Source organism: Dreissena polymorpha, chromosome 1 (assembly GCF_020536995.1).
Source record: "Dreissena polymorpha isolate Duluth1 chromosome 1, UMN_Dpol_1.0, whole genome shotgun sequence".
NCBI classification, from domain to species: Eukaryota; Metazoa; Mollusca; class Bivalvia; order Myida; family Dreissenidae; genus Dreissena; species Dreissena polymorpha.
Genome location: NC_068355.1, coordinates 20,155,194 through 20,173,906, shown reverse-complemented (window position 1 = coordinate 20,173,906; position 18,713 = coordinate 20,155,194). Strand labels below are relative to the sequence as shown.

General features: G+C 35.0%; 1 protein-coding gene across 1 annotated transcript in view; it reads right to left on the bottom strand.

The window, feature by feature from the left end:
* LOC127873191 (nuclear receptor subfamily 1 group I member 2-like) overlaps positions 1-18,713 on the bottom strand; it is a 136,878-nt gene that overhangs the window by 29,915 nt on the left and 88,250 nt on the right. Inside the window, 1 exon segment of the mRNA XM_052416934.1 lies at positions 11,932-12,093. Within this exon segment, the coding sequence (XP_052272894.1) occupies positions 11,932-12,093 (162 nt within the window).

The following is an 18,713-nucleotide window of genomic DNA, read 5'->3' as shown; positions in this document are numbered from 1 at the left end:
ACTAAGATACCCCGTGACTTAGTTTTTGACCCGGCATGACCCATATTCAAACTTGACCTAGACATCATCTAGATACAACTTCTGACCAAGTTTGGTAAAGATTGGATAAAAACTACTTGAATTAGAGAGTGGACAACATGGTGAGCTTTAAAACACACTTAGTGACCCCGTGACCTGGTTTTTGACCCGGTATGGCCCATGTTCAAACTTGACCTACACATCATCTAGTTACAACTTCTGACCAAGTGTGGTGAAGATCGGATTTAAACTACTTGAAATAGAGAGCGGACACCATGCTCAATGTGTAAAAAACTACTTAGTGACCCTGTGACCTAGTTTTTGATCTGGCATAGCCCATGTTCGAACTTGGCCTTCAGATCATCTAGATAAAACTTCTGACCAAGTTTGGTGAAGATCGGATGAAAACTACTTGAATAAGAGAGAGGACACCATGCTGAATGTTAAAAAATGCACTAAGTGACCCCTTGACCTAGTTTTTGACCCCGCAAGGCAAAAGTTCGAACTTGGCCTTAAGATCATCTAGATAAAACTTCTGACCAAGTTTGGTGAAGTTGGATGAAAACTACTTGAATAAGAGAGCGGACAACATGCTGAATGTTTAGAACGCACTAAGTGACCCCATGACCTAGTTTTTGACCCGGCAAGGTCCATGTTCGAACTTGGCTTAGACATCATGTAGATACAACTTCTGACCAAGTTTGGTGAAGATCGGATGAAAACTACTTGAATTAGAGAGCGGACACTTACCGTACATTCGCGGCCATAAGTCTACCTCGGCCATAAGTCGAGGGGTATAATGTGGCTAGAAAAACTTGGTTTTCTGCCTTGACTCTGCTAATAGGCAGACAGACCAACTGACAAGTTCACTCCTATATACCCCCCTAAACTTCATTTGTGGGGGTATAAAAAGTGCATAGTTAATAGTTTTGGGGGAACAGGGGATGAAGCCCCCCGGAAGCTCCACTATTTGAGTGATTTTGAAGGCTTTGACAAGTTTAAATAGGTGATTTAGATCTAGTTAAGTGTGAAACATCAAATGAATTGACTTTACTTTGAGTGGGGTGGGGGGGGGCGTACGCCGTGTCCACTCCCCTCCTCCCCCACTGGATCGGCCTATGAGATAGGACCTCATCACCTGACATCTTTTATGACATCATTGATTGGTCAATGAAACAGTTGCACTAAATTGTTTATTGCAGTTTCAAATAATTGTTTTTACATCATTGATGACGTCGCGAGAGTGAAATAATGCTGTTAAATATTTTTAATAATACACTGTAACAACTTGAAGTTACCTCACTAGTTATGGCATCATCAGAAAATGTATCAGGGCATTTAGGCTCTGTGCATTTATCTTTAATTACTTAACATGATCAACCTATGTTATCAATAGAACATCATATTCATTGTCATGTTATACGGAATTTATTACATCAGTTTTTGTAAATGATAAAAACTCGGCAAAGCATCAGTTTTTCTTTTTCAAATAGCTTGTGTAATGAATTCCATATTACATAACCACTCATACAATACAATCATGTATCTCTATATCTCTACATTCCAAACAGCAATATCATGTAAACATGCATATGGTTTGGTCAAATTGTTGTCAATGGACACATAATAAAACTGGAATAAGCAATGGGTTCCCTCCCTGGGAACTGTGTAAGGTAGTGAAGTCTGCAGTGTAAAAATGCTAAGGAAGTAAACAAGGCACTTTTGTTACTTAAAACAAGAAATGTGTTTGTCAGAAACACCATGTCCCCTTATGCGCCGCTTTGATTTTGTTTTGACCTTTGACCTTGAAGGATGACCTAAACCTTTCACCACTCAAAATGTGTAGCTCCATGAGATACACATGCATGCCAAATATCAAGTTGCTATCTTCAATATTGAAAAGTTATGGCAAATGTTAAAGTTGGAGCAAACAAACAAACAAACACACAAACCAACCAACAGACAGGGCAAAAACAATATGTTCCCCACTATAGTGGTGGGGAACATAAAGTCCCCCACTATAGTGGTGGGGAACATAAAAAACAACTTTTGTCAATAATTTCAAGCGTTACATAAGAAATAAATATCTATCCTTCCTAAAGAGGTCTCAGCATGGGTTGTCAGGTCTCATCTAGATGAATGCACCTTAACAGGGATACAGTCATGCCATAGATTCATTAATCCTGCAAGATAACTAAATAAACTCTTTAAAAAAAAATCTCCATTTAAAATGAAAAAGTAGTAATAGTAGGAAGATTTTGTAAAAAAAAAATAGGAAAAAGTAGGACCCTGATGAAAAAGTAGGAAAAAGTATGACGCTTGACAGCCTGCTCTAATCATTAAATACATGTTTAAATGATAATTGGATATTTAACACCAGGTTCACTTGTTAATGTAACTATTAGCACTCATGGCAACAGTTAAAATGATATTGCGCAAAAAAGCTCATAACAGTTGCAGTAACAGCACATTTTTAAATTGGCAAGGGAAATTAAAATGAATATTAATGAGCTGTGGATTACACTTGCAATAATAAAGTTGCATTTGTTGGGTAAGGCACTTTGACAGAGAGAAGACCGATGTTTGTGCAGATACCAGCATAGCCAGTGAAACAGAGATTTAAAAATAAATGTAATGTTGCTTGTATTGTTTATATATTAACCCATTAATGCCTAGTGGACTCTCACATCCTTCTAAATTGGATCCATTTATTTCCAAAATAAGGGATGTCTAGTATATTTATTTCTATATTTAGAATATTTCTTACAGAAATTCCTTAAAATAAACTTTTTCTAGATGCTAGGCATAAATAGGTTAAGTGATTTTTCAGTAAATAAAATATAAAAGATAAGATATCTAACCTATTTTCGGGGTATATGTTGCACCGGAATGTAAGACGCATCCCCTATTTTTTAACATTTTTTTTTCCATACATAAGACGCTCCGGCGTACACGACGCACATAAATCATCATGAAATATTCCCAAATATGCATTCATACATGTTAATCCATTGAATGTTTAATCCTCTTTCGTGTTTTATTTCAGATAGAAGATTCATCTTAAAACGATGCTGGCATTTGTTCTCTCACATGTACATTGTTTTTATATATTTTGTCCATTAAATTTATTTGAAATTATAAATTTAAACAAAAACGTCATTCAAAACAATGTATTACCGGTGATAATTGACCATATCCGCAAGCCGTTGCATTCACAATTTTGTATCTGTTTTGCCAAACATCGCAGTCTAAACACTGCTGATCATATTTTCACAATAGCCAAAATTAAATCTAGTCTTGACCAGACTTTCCTGTAAATCAGTACACAGAACATTACCTGTTTCAATAATAAACTACCTAAATGAGCGTAACGTCAAAGATAGAGCATTCTCTTCGCTACACAGTTTTTTTCTTCAACAGTGTATACTCTCACGCTAATTATCGCACGCTTTCAAACAGAACAAAGAAAATTACATGAGCAATAGATGTGGCTAGAACAAACGCCGCGTTAGCAATAAAATGGGAAAATGCGAATTTAATTATGCGCATTTGATACAACAAAACGAAATAAAAAAACAATTATTGTGTATTAAACTGCATTTAGGCTTTAAATGCAGCATTGGCTGTTTCATAAAAAATAAATGTACCATTTTCAAAAATTTGTATAGGGATGTTTGTTTGTTTTAATGTGTGTTGTTTGCAAAACCTTTGTAACATAAAGTATACCGGCATTCTTGATTGGTAACACGAGCATTTATGATGAATGTTAAAGCAAGATTATATGATTTTTTATATGTGTTAAATTGCAATATATTGATAAAATATGTTACAATATCACAAAATTGGCAAGAAAAATTATATATTGAAGACGAATTCCATAAAACGCAGCAAAGACAATTAGCGCCCAGAGTCGATTGTGACACCCGTGATACGCAGTGATCGCAGTGGATATCGGTGACATCGGTGTTTTGCCAATTTGTGCATATAAACTAAATCGTATCTATAACTGTATAATACCGCTTTCTAATGTGAACAATTATCCGATAATCTAACATTATTACAACATCACTTACAAAAAAATAATCTTAAACATTTATGACAACAAACATGTTTAGGAATTTTTTAAACACAACATATGAAAACGCCATTTTTCAGAAGTGTAAATAGTACAGTGCATTTTTGGACACAGTTTTCATTGGACGAGCAAATTTAAATTTAGATTGAATGTACAAAAACATGTTTTATTGCGTCATACGCAGCATGCAAAAAACATGCTTCCTGGGACTTTCTGCTAACGGGTAAAAATGAAAGTGAATATTTGTTTACAGTTACGCTGCGTAAGCTTGCAAATAAATAGTCTGGATTATTGTATTTATTTTTCTTACACGTACAGCTCTGATAGGGAATACATGTAATAAACTCTGACTCGCTAGTTTTTCACACCTTTATTGACATTACACAACGGATCAACACCAATTAGCTGTCGAAGGTGGTTTAACCTCTAAGCGATTAAAATTGGTTAAACGGATGGATAAAGCAATGAAACTGTGTGTTGCAATCATTTATGCCAATTCCCAATGGGCCCAATATTTAATATTTTGGTTATTTACAATGTATCCTAGTTTGCGGAATGCATATTTTCGATTCCCATGTTGCCGACTTCTTTTCATCATGAGAAAAGGTGAATCACAGGGGTTCGCGGAGATTCCTGCTGATTGCCTTACAGCGAGATACATCGCTCAGTGGTCACCATGGAATTGCCGAGACATCACCCAAATTTTCAAATTTCACAGCGATTTGTCACGTTGCATTGATCGCGGTCAGATGCAAGAATCTCGGCAAAAATCACAGGTCGCATTGTGTATATAATCATCATTTGAACTTGATTAAATTATAAAGCATTACAAACACGAAACTACTGAATAATTTCAATTGTATCTGTTGTTTTCATATAATTTTGTTTGAACATGTTGATTATTTATTTTCATTACCAAATGCATACCGACAAAGAACAGTCTTGATTGCCAGGTCGTTTAGGAGTTTTAACCCATTTATGCCTAGTGGACTCTCCCATCCTTTTAAATTGGATCAATTTATTTCCAAAATTAGGGATGTCTAGTATTTTTATTTCTATATTTAGAATATTTCTAACAGAAATTCCTTTAAGCAAACAGCGCAGACACTGATGAGACGCTGCATCATTCTAGACACTAGGCAAAAATGGGTTCATCCATATAATGGACACTGGTTCAAGCTCCAATCCTGACAAACTGTTAGCTTTTTTAAAAAATCTTTAAATATATTTTTTTGTTATTATAATGGAGCCGTATAGATCTGGGTTTTTTTTAATCTCTTAATTTCAGGCTTAACTGGCACTCTCAAAAAAGTGCCCCAAACTGAGAACAAGTCTCTTTAATTTACATTACTTTCACTAAATAATTCACATCTGCAGTGCCCTGTGGAGACATTAGTTTTGATCATTACTAAGTCATACCAAAAAAAAGTGTCCATAAAAAATAATTGACATCGTCTATACTCGCTTAAGAATGTCTGTTGCAATGGTGAACAGCAAAACTGTCTCAGTTGACTTCTCCTGAATATACCCCAGTTAAGCTATTATACTTAATGAACAAGGCCTGCCAACATCTTCTTCCCCTGGATAGCTGTTTTAAATTCAATCATAAATGAAATTTGCTTATGAGGTCTAATGAGCTCTTTTTGAGCTATGATGACATTCGAAAATCTTTTCATATTAATTTGTAACGCTTGCAATGCCAGCGTAAGACATACAATTATCTTCTTACAGCCCATGCAGCTATTTTATGATATCATAATGAAACCTTGGTTGAGTAATTTTTTTCCCTGTTCTTTTTTTATTTCATCATTGAATATGGGGTCAGTGAACTGTCACAGATTTAAAACAGTCAGCTCTTCCTCAAATGGGGTCAGTGAACTGTCACAGATTGAAAACTGTTGTCACTGCTCTTTCTCAATAGAAATTTTGCAACACTGAAAGAATGCTTCTGTTGGGTATACCTGCAAATTGCATTCTCCATCAAGAGTTGTAATCGAATGTTTCCTTAATTGTGATATACAGCACAGAATGAACAGATATTCGACACCTTAACCCTTTCCCACTAAGACGCAAAGTGAAAATGGCTGTGTGCAAACAGCATTATAAAGATCAGAATATCTTAGCCTGCCAGTAACTCGCAGTCTGTTCAGGTGTTATGCTGTTTGCTGCTCATCAGTATCTAAGGGTTGGAAATGACGCCTTTAAAACTTGAATCTAGTAAGAAAAGTATTTAACAAGAGTTCCGCGGTTGGAGATGACCGCATTGAAGCCGGATTTTTGATTTAAATGACAGGAAAGTACCTTTCGTGTTTTTGTCAATGCAATACTTAAATTACTGAAATATTGTTCAAAGGTCAAAATGAAATGTAAGTACTTTTCAAGGCATGAGCAAACCTTGTGTTATGTTTTGAATGCATGCATATACATGAACAACAATAACATTTAAGGTCACAAATATGAACTTTAATTGACAATTAGGAAAGTTTGATCTCAATTTTTTTATTAGCAAATTAGTAACATATTGTTTGAAGTTTCCATCAATTTCATTATCATCTAAGTGTGCTTGCAAACCTTCATGTCAAGTTTGAAGACTCTATGTCCAAGCATACCAAAGTTATAACAATTTTAACATTTTAACATTTAAGGTCACAGTGACCTTGACCTTCAAATGAATGACATTGAAATGACCAGTGGTCATCTTCTAGTACTGGCCAATCTTTATTTCAAGTTTGAAGACTCTAGGTACAAGCATACCAAAGTTATAACATGAAATAAGAACTTTAACATTTTTACATTCAAGGTCACAGTGACCTTGACCTTCAAATGAATGACCTTGAAATGTCCAGTGGTTACTTACTAGTTCTGGCCAACCTTCATGTCAAGTTTCAAGACTCTAGGTCCAAGCATACCAAAGTTATAACAACTTTAACATTTTTACATTCAAGGTCACAGTGACCTTGACCTTCAAATGAATGACCTTGAAATGTCCAGTGGTTACTTACTAGTTCTGGCCAACCTTCATGTCAAGTTTCAAGACTCTAGGTCCAAGCATACCAAAGTTATAACAACTTTAACATTTTTATATTGAAGGTCACAGTGACCTTCACCTTCAAATGAATGACCTTGAAATGACCAGTGGTCATCTGTTAATCCTGGCCAACCTTCATGTCAAGTTTGAAGACTCTAGGTCCAAGCATACCAAAGTTATACCATGAAATAAGAACTTTAACATTTTTACATTCAAGGTCACAGTGACCTTGACCTTCAAATGAATGACCTTGAAATGACCAGTGGTTACTAACTAGTTATGGCCAACCTTCATGTCAAGTTTCAAGACTCTAGGTCCAAGCATACCAAAGTTATAACAACTTTAACATTTTTTATATTGAAGGTCACAGTGACCTTGACCTTCAAATGAATGACCTTGAAATGACCAGTGGTCATCTGTTAATCCTGGCCAACCTTCATGTCAAGTTTGAAGACTCTAGGTCCAAGCATACCAAAGTTATACCATGAAATAAGAACTTTAACATTTTCGAGCACGCCGCCACCCCGCCCGCCCGCCCGACAACATCAATCTATAAGCCGAGATTTTTTCGAAAAAAATCCGGCTAATTAAATGTAACTTTCTCAGGGACTACAAATGCGTCAAAATACATACAGTCAATCTTGAATTTAGAGACCACTAAAGGGAGTAACCAAAAGTGGTCTCTAAATAAAATGGTCTTTAAATTAAAAAAAAAGGCTATTTGTGATGAATGCGGACCTTTGATTTTAAATCCAGATATCGGATTATCTCCTTTTGACACAGCGATTTCTGCTTTTGTAATCAAATGAATCTAAATATAAATAAAATGAATAAAACAATTTTTTACAAAAAATAAGTTGTTTTTGTTCTCTCTAATTCAAAATACAACGTAAATGGTTTGCACGGAGAATGGGTTTTTCCGACTCCAAACTCATTCCCAATTAAATGTACGTGCACTTGTACTCTTCGACACTTCCAATACCCGAATTTTCTCATTGAACGTTAATACTTTCCGTTTGACATTTTAATTTCTGCATGTAAGCTTCTATATATTTGACTCAATTATGGTACATAGGGAAATAAATAGAACACCTTGATTTAAAACTAAATAAACACGCCTGATTGGAAAATTTGCTAACACAAATTAATTAGCATAATAACAATTACATTTTTTAATGAACAGATTTCGCTACATGTTACAGATTAAAAGTTTATTTTTTACACCTTTCGAGAACACTGGGAAAATATTTGTAACGTCGGCGCATTGTTTCTGCAATTAAATCGGCGATCAAATTTGTCACTTAACATCCCAGATAGTAAACTCTTTAAACCGTAGACTGTTGGCAATACCTCACTGTATTATTCGACACCAAAAATTGATACGCAGTCAGCATTTACACCGGTCAGAACCGGTCATCGAGACAAAGGAAATGGCTGGTGTGAAATTAAAACAAAGATGAGATCGTTCATGTTATCGGCTTAGATAAACAATCAACACTGATTTGTTCCTGAACAGTCAACAGATTTACCACTTTTACCTTAAAGCGGTCGCTTAATTCAAGACTCAGGCATCAAAATACACTAAAATCAGCGGTCACTGGTCGCGTAAGACACAAGTCGCTTAATACAATATGAAAATATAGTTGAATTGCTCGGGCGGGATTTAAAGTGGTCGCATAAGACAAAAGTCGCTTAATTCAAGTGGTCGCAAGCACAAGATTGACTGTATGTAAGGGGTAAAAGGTTAAAACATAAACCTATTTATAATTTAAGCCTTATTTAGCTACCTGTCCTTCAAACACCAGACACATGACTTATTGTGTGCATCTTCATTCTATAAGTAGTTATTCCAAAAACATGAAAACAATCTGAAATCATACCAAAAATGTTTGCCTTAGCATATCAAAACTGAAATCTCTGTGAAATTTTTGACCAGGTTTTATACCCCAACATTTACCTCAAAGAACTAGAGCCTTGTAACAGACGTGACGCATACCCCCACATGTCGCATTGACACAGACTATTTTTCATCCTGTCTTCACAAAACAAGAGAACATAATTTATGGCGATTTTTAAGAATTATTATGCCATTATCATTTATAGCCATTTTGACCTTTGAACTCTTGAGTTCTTTCACATGACAAACCGTTCAATGACTGTGAACGAAATTAATGTACAGAGTCATTTTTAAGTCGCACAATGAATGGCATAGTTATGGCCCAGACAAGATCATTTATTGCCATTTTTGACCTTTGAACTAAAAGTGTGACCTTGACCTTGGAGATATTGATGTAATTCTTTTGCGCGACACACCGTCCAATGATGGTTAACAAAAGAGTCAAATGATTTTAAAATCTCACAATAAACTACATAGTTATGGCCCAGACAAGCTCTTTTATGGCAATTTTTTACCTTTGAACTCAAAGTTTGACTTTGACCTTGAAAATATCGATGTAATTCTTTCGCGCGACACACTGTCCAATGATGGTGAACCAATGTGCCAAATGATTTTAAAATCTCACAATGAACGACATAGTTATGGCCCGTACAAGCTCATTTATGGCCATTTTTGACCTTTAAACTCAAAGTGTGACCTTGACCTTGCAGATATAGACGTAATTCTTTCGCGCGACACACCATCCAATGATGGTGAACATATGTGCCAAATGATATTCAAATCTCACAATGAACGACAAAGTTATGGCCCGGACAAGCTCATTTATGGCCATTTTTGCCCTTTGAACTCAAAGTGTGACCTTGACTTTGGAGATATCGACGTAATTCTTTCACGCGACACAGTGTCCAATAATGGTGAACAAAAGTGCCAAATGATTTTATAATCTCACAACGAACAACATAGTTATGGCCCGGACAAGGTCATTTATGGCCATTTTTGACCTTTGAACTTTAAGTGTGACCTTGACCTTGGAGATATCGACGTAATTCTTTCGCGCAACACACCGTCCAATGATGGTGAACAAATGTGCCAAATGATTTTAAAATCTTACAATGAATGACATAGTTATGGTCCGGACAAGCTCATTTATGGCCATTTTTGATCTTTGAACTCAAAGTGTGACCTTGACTTCGGAGATATCGACGTAATTCTTTCACGCGACACAGCGTCCAATAATGGTGAACAAAAGTGCCAAATGATTTTATAATCTCACAATGAACAACATAGTTATGGCCCGGACAAGGTCATTTATGGCCATTTTTGACCTTTGAACTTTAAGTGTGACCTTGACCTTGGAGATATCGACGTAATTCTTTCGCGCAACACACCGTCCAATGATGGTGAACAAATGTACCAAATGATTTTAAAATCTTACAATGAATGACATAGTTATGGTCGGACAAGCTCATTTATGATCCTTTCAATCAAAGTGTGACCTTGACCTTGGAGATATCGACATGATTCTTTCGAATGACACACCGTCAAATGATGGTGAACAAATTTGCCAAATGATTTTAAAATCTCTCGATAAATGACAAAGTTATGGCCCGGGCAAGCATTTGACCTTTGAACTGCAAGTGTGACCTTGCCCTTTGAGATATCGATGTACTTTTTTCACACGACACACCGTCCCATGATGATAAACAAATGTACCAAGTCATTTTAAAATCTAAAGATAAATGACATAGTAATGGTCCGGACAAACTTTCAGTTTGAAACACACTAAGTGAACCAGTGACCTAGTTTTTGACCTGGCATGACCCATATTCAAACTTGACCTAGACATCATCTAGATACAACTTCTGACCAAGTTTGGTGAAGATCGGATGAAATTTTGGGACAGACAGACAGACCGATCGACGGACCGACAGACAAAGTGACTCCTATTTAGCCCCCATTACCAATGGTAATGGGGGTATAAAAAGTATAGAACTACCCCTTATTTAAAACAAATGCCAAACATTATAGATATTGAAGTAACACACCTAGAGTGTTAACAAGTTTTTTCTACAATTTTACTTAAAGGCCAAGTATACAAATACAAATACAAATCCCATAAGATTACATTAGGACCTATGCTGACCAAGTTTCATGAATGTAGATTCGTTAATAAAAACACGATCTCTTTATTAGTGTACAAGCTACTTCTAAACCATTTGCTTGCTGGGAAATTTGTCTTCTGCTAAAATGTCGTCTGCTGAATATCTAAAATTAGCATTTTCTTCGATTTTTTTTCATAGAATACTATCAGAATAGCAATCAGTTTGGATCCTGATCAGACGCCACATTTTGCGAAGGCCTTTAAAATTCGGTTCCAGCACTGAAAGAGTTAAATTTTAAATTATGACCCCGTTTTAAAACCCACATGACCAAATGTTAAAAACCTCCAAGATACTTTGAGAAAAATACTCTAACCACTATTTTTGAAGATTGGGGAATTTAAATTCTAACTGTTAATAAGCTTCATTTTGACCTTTTATGATGCAGTTTCAAACGTGGCACGGAAATAATTGTGTGAAAATGTTTTAACTTAATAAATGAAATACCTTAAAAACAAAGCATTAACGATGCCAATGGTAACAGCTCATAACAGACATTTGGCCATAATAAAACATCATATTCTAATATATGATCTATCTGATATATTAATATGATATATCTAAACATATCATAATATGCAGAAACAAAAATGAAATTGCACTTTCAACCCCAACAGATCAATTATCCTGTAATCACTTAGATACGCATCTAACCTGAGAAAGGGTTATACAGTAACTCATACCTTGTTAGCAAGAAAAGGTTATAGTTACTTATACCTTGTGAGCAAGAAAGAGTATAGAGTGAATAAGTAACCTTGTGAGCATTCCTCCTGAAGAATGCCTTACATGACTCGCATGATACGGCGTTGAAGTTGTAGCCGAGGGCCTTGTCACCACATACCAGGCAGGTCTTGTCCTTCTTCTCATTGGCTAACATTGGACCATCCACAGAATCGGGACTTAGTCGATGTTCTTCCTGAAACAAAACCCGAGTGAGAATGTAAGTAAAATCCTCCACACAGAGTAGCAATGCACATTTCTAACTGATTATTAAAGTAATAAAAATTTGTTGAGTTGTCTCCTTTGTTAATAAAAACTGAAAGAATGGCAAACAGTCTTCAAAGATTAACTATACCAAACTTACCTCACAATATTGATAGAAATAACAAAGCAACCCTTATTCACTTAAAGCTTTGTATTGCAATTTACAATTGTGTCCCAAGTATTTATAAACATTTATTAAACATTTTACATCCTTCATTCTCAGTCACTGTCAAGCATTGAGCAACATAAGGTTAGTTTATGGAAATGAACATTTATGTTAATTATGAAATGTGACTGGAATGAATGTTCTAGTTTAAAACATGTATATTTTCCATATCAAAGTCAACTATAAATTAACAAATATAATATTACAGAATTTCTAAGTTGAAAAAGGGGCATACATTTTTATAATATTTTTACACAGGACAATTAAAAAAACAATTAAATGCACAAAAGCATCATTTCATAAGAAGCAATGGCTGCCAGTTCAATTGCTGAACAATAAAGTATTATGGAGAACAAGAGTATTGCCAAGCAATATATGTCCCCTACCGACTCCACCATTGTCAGATATTCCACCATTGTCAGAATAAAAAAAAAAATTTGTTGCAATAGTAACCAGAATTTTTGACATAGGAACAAAATGAAATGACATTCATAATATCTACATTGCCATCTATCCATGTTTCAAGTTTCATAAAAAAAAAAACAAGAACTTTTAAAGTGATCTTTTCACGCTTTGGTAAATTGACAAAATTGAAAAAAGTTGTTTCAGATTCGCAAATTTTCGTTTTAGTTATGATATTTGTGAGGAAACAGTAATAATGAACATTTACCATGGTCTAATATAGCCATTATATGCATCTTTTGACGATTTTAAAACCTTAAAATTATAAAGCGTTGCAACGCGAAACGATTGAATAATTTGGAGAGTTCTGTTTTTGTCGTTAAATTTTGTGAAACTACGAAGATTGCTTATATAAGGTATAAAATACGTCAAATATGTGTACTCGGCGGAATAGCTCAGTAGGCTAAAGCGTTTTTACTTCAGGACTCTGGCAGGACTCCAGGGGTCACTGGTTCGAAACCTGCTCCGGGCAATGTCCTTTTCCTTTTTTTAATTTTATTCTTGATTTTTTACTGGAGCTTTTACGATCCAATGTTTACAATTATCAATATAAAGCATTTAATGAATAAGTTAAAAAATGCCAAATTCTGTGAAAAGGTCCCTTTAAAGTTATCGCAGGATCCAGAAAACCACCATTTTCAGCAGTTTTTCTAGTCTATTTGTTGCCATAGCAACCAGAATTGTTGATGTAGGAACAAAATGAAATGACATGCATAATGTCCATATTGCCATCTATCCAGGTTTCAAGTTTCATGAAAAAATATTAAGAACTTTTTAAGTTATCGCAGGATCAAGACAAGTGTGACTGACAGACAGACATAGTGCAAACCATAAGTCCCCTCCGGTGAAACCGATAGGAGAATAATAAGAGAACATCTGAAGACAGGTTTGTGAATGTGAATAAAAAATATCATACACTTCAACACCGTTATTTCGAAGTCGTCAGGACCGTTAAAAAAAATTCGGATTAACGATTATTCGAAATAAACATTTGACAGACGACTTCTTTGATCCTGAAAAAATACAACATTGTGGTATTCGCATGGTTCGGTCACACTGTACTTATAATAATTGTTTTACTTAAAAACGTAAACTAGTCAGATAGCAATAGATTTCTACTTGTATCAAACGGAGGAATAAAACGATTCTTTTTCTTCTTTATTTTTTTCTCTAATTACAGAACATATAAAATATAATGCATAGCGCATCATACATGTAAATACATATGAATACATTTTCAGAAATGAATTCACTTTTTTTTAAATAAGACGCGATGTCTTTCTGAACACCGGGGTTAGCAGCACTAAACTGGATGCGTGTAACATATTTCTCCAATTTGCCAAGGAAATTGAAGAACTGGCTTCCGCCCGTGTTTTGCTCGCAGAACTGCCTTACGTCGTTGATGCATGTGGTCACACGTTGATTAGATATCATGTTCATTCATATGTTGTCGGCCTCGTCGTCGGCTTTTGACGACATTATAAAATTAACATGCTACGGCAGGCGACAAAGGTGTAATTAACGGCTTTGACGCACAACGCGCAGACGACATAGGTGTGAAATTACTCTAAATGTTTCGCAGTTTTTACTTCGGATTGATTGATAATAAGGTGCAAAATATAGTGTTGGGACCGACATAATCACTTCGAATTAACGATTTCTTCGGTTTAACGAAGTTCAGATTAACAATGAAATTTTACATTGAACAAAGAAGAACCACAATCGGGACCCGAAAAATACTTCGAAATAACGGTGACTTTGGATTTTCGGTGTTCGAAATAACGGTGTTGAAGTGTAATTCATGAACTTAACTTGCAAACTGCAGTTCACAACTTCACAGCTCTTGATTTGTTCTCTGATGTTATTCACACGTGTATAAACATAAAATGTTCTTAAGATGAGTTCATGATCACCAAATTTATATAAATTTGACTTTTAAGAATACATGAACTGTCATTTATTTGTCCTCACAAAATGCAGTAAATGAATTAATGCAGAGCGTTTGAAGAGGATAAGCAACTGTTCATGAACAGCTCATGAACTAACCTTAAAATGTGTGTGATAAAAAGAATGTACATTTAAAAATTCATGAACTGGTCTTAATCTGGTCCTTGTTATATTGAGTTCCTGACTTCATAATCATTTCTAGCAAATGCTTTAAGGAACTGCTATATGCTAATTCTCCTGCAGTTTTAATAAGAATTGTCACAAATTAAACATCAAATAAAAAGAATTGTCACCAATTAAACATCAAAAAAATATAATACTCCTTGATTCTTGAGCGATTTTTACATCCAGATTATATCACAATGTTCTTTATGAGCGATTCAGAAATAATTGCATTTATTGACTTGAAAGACTTTTTACATAAAAACAATTATATTGCACAATTATGCCTGTCCATAACTTTGACCATTATTAACTAAGTGGGATGAGTGAAAAATACAAATTAATGTAAGTAATTGCCCACTTTTCTATCAAAAGAGGGCCATTAACACTAAGGCACTCACCTGAGAACCGAAAGAACTAAACTATTCTAAGAAGGTGTAATTAAAATTAATGAAAGTACTTTATTAAACATAATTTATATCATTTCTAGGCATATTTTTGTTTTGAACTTGGCTGAGAGTAAAAAAAGGTTTATGAAGATTGGAAAAAAGCAAATTCTAAATTGTAAAAAAGCTTTTTTATGTGACCTAGTTTTGAGCTCACATTACCCAGTTTCCCATGCAATGTAGTTGGGAAAAGTGTTCTGACCAAGTTTCATTAAGAAGTAAAGGCAGTCAATAGATCATAATTAACAAAGTACATCTAAAGATAAGGACAACTTCTGTTCCCCCTAGAGCAATGTTTTCAACTGAATAGAACCATTTTCGAACAAAGCCAAGATGTAAGTAGAACAAATGTACTCTTGACAAACTGACCTTTCTTTAAATCACATATTTCAGAGCATAGAACTCAGATAATATATAATTTAGAGTAAAAAGCATGTAAATTGTTTAGACCAATTTTCAAGATAGGTCAATAATGCAGGGTCTATGGTGTTCAATATGAAAATTGTTTAAAGCAGTCATGTCATGGCATTCAAAAACAAAATATAACATTAAGGTTCCAATGATTATAATAGATAAAACTATTGATATTTGTACTTATTTTGTTCTAGCAAGACTTTGACATATTCCATAAAAAATACAGAAAGGCAGACACATTTTTATGCAACCGGATGGAATGATCGGGGTAAAAGTTTTTGGCCTGTCTCACAGTCATTGTAATGTGTCTTGTCATTGTATGTGTCACAAACTTTAACATTGGTCATAACTTTTGCAATATTAAAGATAGCAACTTGATATCTGGCATGCATGTGTATCTCATAGAGCTGCTCATTTTGAGCTCTGAAAGGTCAAGGTCATCCTTCAAAGTCAAAGGTCAAATATATGGCTTCAAAGCTGCTCTTTAGCAGGCACTGTGTTTCTGACAAACACATCAATTGTTTTAATTGTCATCTGTTGCAGCAGCCAGTTGTGAGATAAAACTTTGAATAAAAGTACTTTTAAATAAATGACACAAAAATATATTATGTCTAAGTGCAGCATAATGACAAACTTTTGATAATTAAACAAAATTTAAACACAGAACCATGTATTTGCACATATTTTAACCTTATATTAGTTGTGTTCTGAGAAAACTGGGCATAATGCATGTGCGTAAAGTGCCATCCCAGATTAGCCTGTGCAGTCCACACAGGCTAATCAGGGATGACACTTTCCGCTTTTATGACCTTTTTTGTTTAAATGAAGTCTCTTCTTAGCAAAAATCCAATTTAGGCGGAAAGTGTCGTCTCTGATTTGCCTTTGCGGACTGCACAGGCTAATCTGGGACGACACTTTATGCACATGCAATATGTCCAGTTTTCTCAGAACGCGACTTATATAATTTGGGGGAAGGTCAGCTCTACTGGAAAAACTGACATATAGACCGTAGGCTCTTGCACAAGTGGCTTCAAAATTCAAAGGCATACTCACCATCTAACATAGAGATAATGAAATTCAAAAGATCGCCTTTAACTATTTTTATGCTACAGAAATTTTAAGAAAGAGTTTAATTGCATTGGCTCATCCATCAGTTTACGATAATATATATAAATCTTATTTCTAACTTTCAATGTTTATTTGTGTCTCCATGTGTTTTAGTAGAATTAAGTATAACTTGAGTGCTGCAAGTTATTTGTAGTTTGTTTTAGCTTCCATGACAAAGTGATTTTTATCCCACTTTTACAGCGAAATCGGTTGATTAAAGCCCCGTTTATTAAATTTCATCTATAATCAACGGCAAGGCTATAATCAATGGCACGAAATGACGTCATCAACTGCCGAACCGGGACTACTTTTTCCCACACACCTCGTCACCTGTATTTGCCAAGTGCATCAATAATAAAAACAAACTCAAAAGTTTGTCAATCTTAATGACCTTAAAACAAAGAAAATTTGCAACAAACGTGTTTTTTGTCATTTATTTTTATTAAAACCTCTAGTATTAGGTAAATTTAACACTATGCAAATAGGTTCTGTTGTTGTTGCTCCCCTTTGAAGAAGTCAGTTTGAGTTGCTCACCTTTGACCGTAGAAAACAATCGTCTGGACCAAGAAATCCTGTGTTAATTTTCAAGCTGTACTCCAATATGCGTCCATCTGGTTTTTCTTCAAAGCATCTTTTCAACCTGGCAATAGGCACAAATGACACTGCATCCCAGTGGTTCTTGCGTCAACAATTGGGTGTCAACAAGCTAGGTCAGATGCTGAAGGCCATGGCAAAAGACGCCGGCTTTCTAATCACAAGAGAATAACGAACCACTCAGTTCGCAAATTCCTGGTCCAAAAACTTCGAAATGCAAACATTCCACCCGCTGAAACCATGGCAATAACAGGGCACACAAATGTCCAGTCCATAACCAATTATTCCAACATATCTGTTGAACAGCAGCAAAAGTGTTCATTCTTGTTCACCTTCATGCACCGAAACTATGGCCGAAATGCAGCCTAGACAACCACTGTCTACCGTCAAACAAGTTGATCTTGATGCTCGCCCCACCCAGTCACTTCACCAGCAAATGTCTTTCTCTAGTTCGAACAACTTTGCCTCACAATTCTTTGGTGCCACTTTCAACATTCAAAATGTATATAATTAGCTTAAATCCAGGTAATCTTTGTTATTTCGTCACGAAATAACCACATATTATAACAAAGAAGCAAATATTGTGCACCTCGTGATCGACTTGATAGTTTGATATCGAAAGTGAATTGTGTGTGGTGTTAGGCTACGTTGTAAACAAATGTAGTTCCTTGTATATAACAACTTAATTAATGTCATATTGATATCATAAAACTTTAAGATTTGCAATTCAATATGATTAAAATTGTAATTTATAATGCTCGACACTTTGTTACAGAACGATATTCTGATTTTAAAAAAAGATTATTTGATCAGCGGTTATTTTTGGAACGCGGAGTAATACACTGACCTTGGTTACACTACAGTCATTATCAAAGTACGACAAACACTCATAACTTATTTTGTTTAAATAAAAAAAGTTTACTGAATAAAAAGTGGGATAAATAGAATAATAGGTCAGTGTTGATTATAGATCAGGTTTATCATGCTCGGCACGAAAACGAAAAAGCACTCGCCAAGGCTCGTGCTTTTTGCTTTCTAAGCCTTGCATGATAAACCTGATCTATAATCAACATTAACCTATTATTCTCTATGTTGCAATTGCCAAGAGTATTAAACAAGCTGTTATAAGGTCTATTTAGACCTATCTTTGGTATAAACATGCAATTGGTAACATGCAAATACAATGACCCAAATTGATTGTTTAGGACTTGTTTAACCCTTTGCATGCTGGGAAATTTGACGTCTGCTAAAATG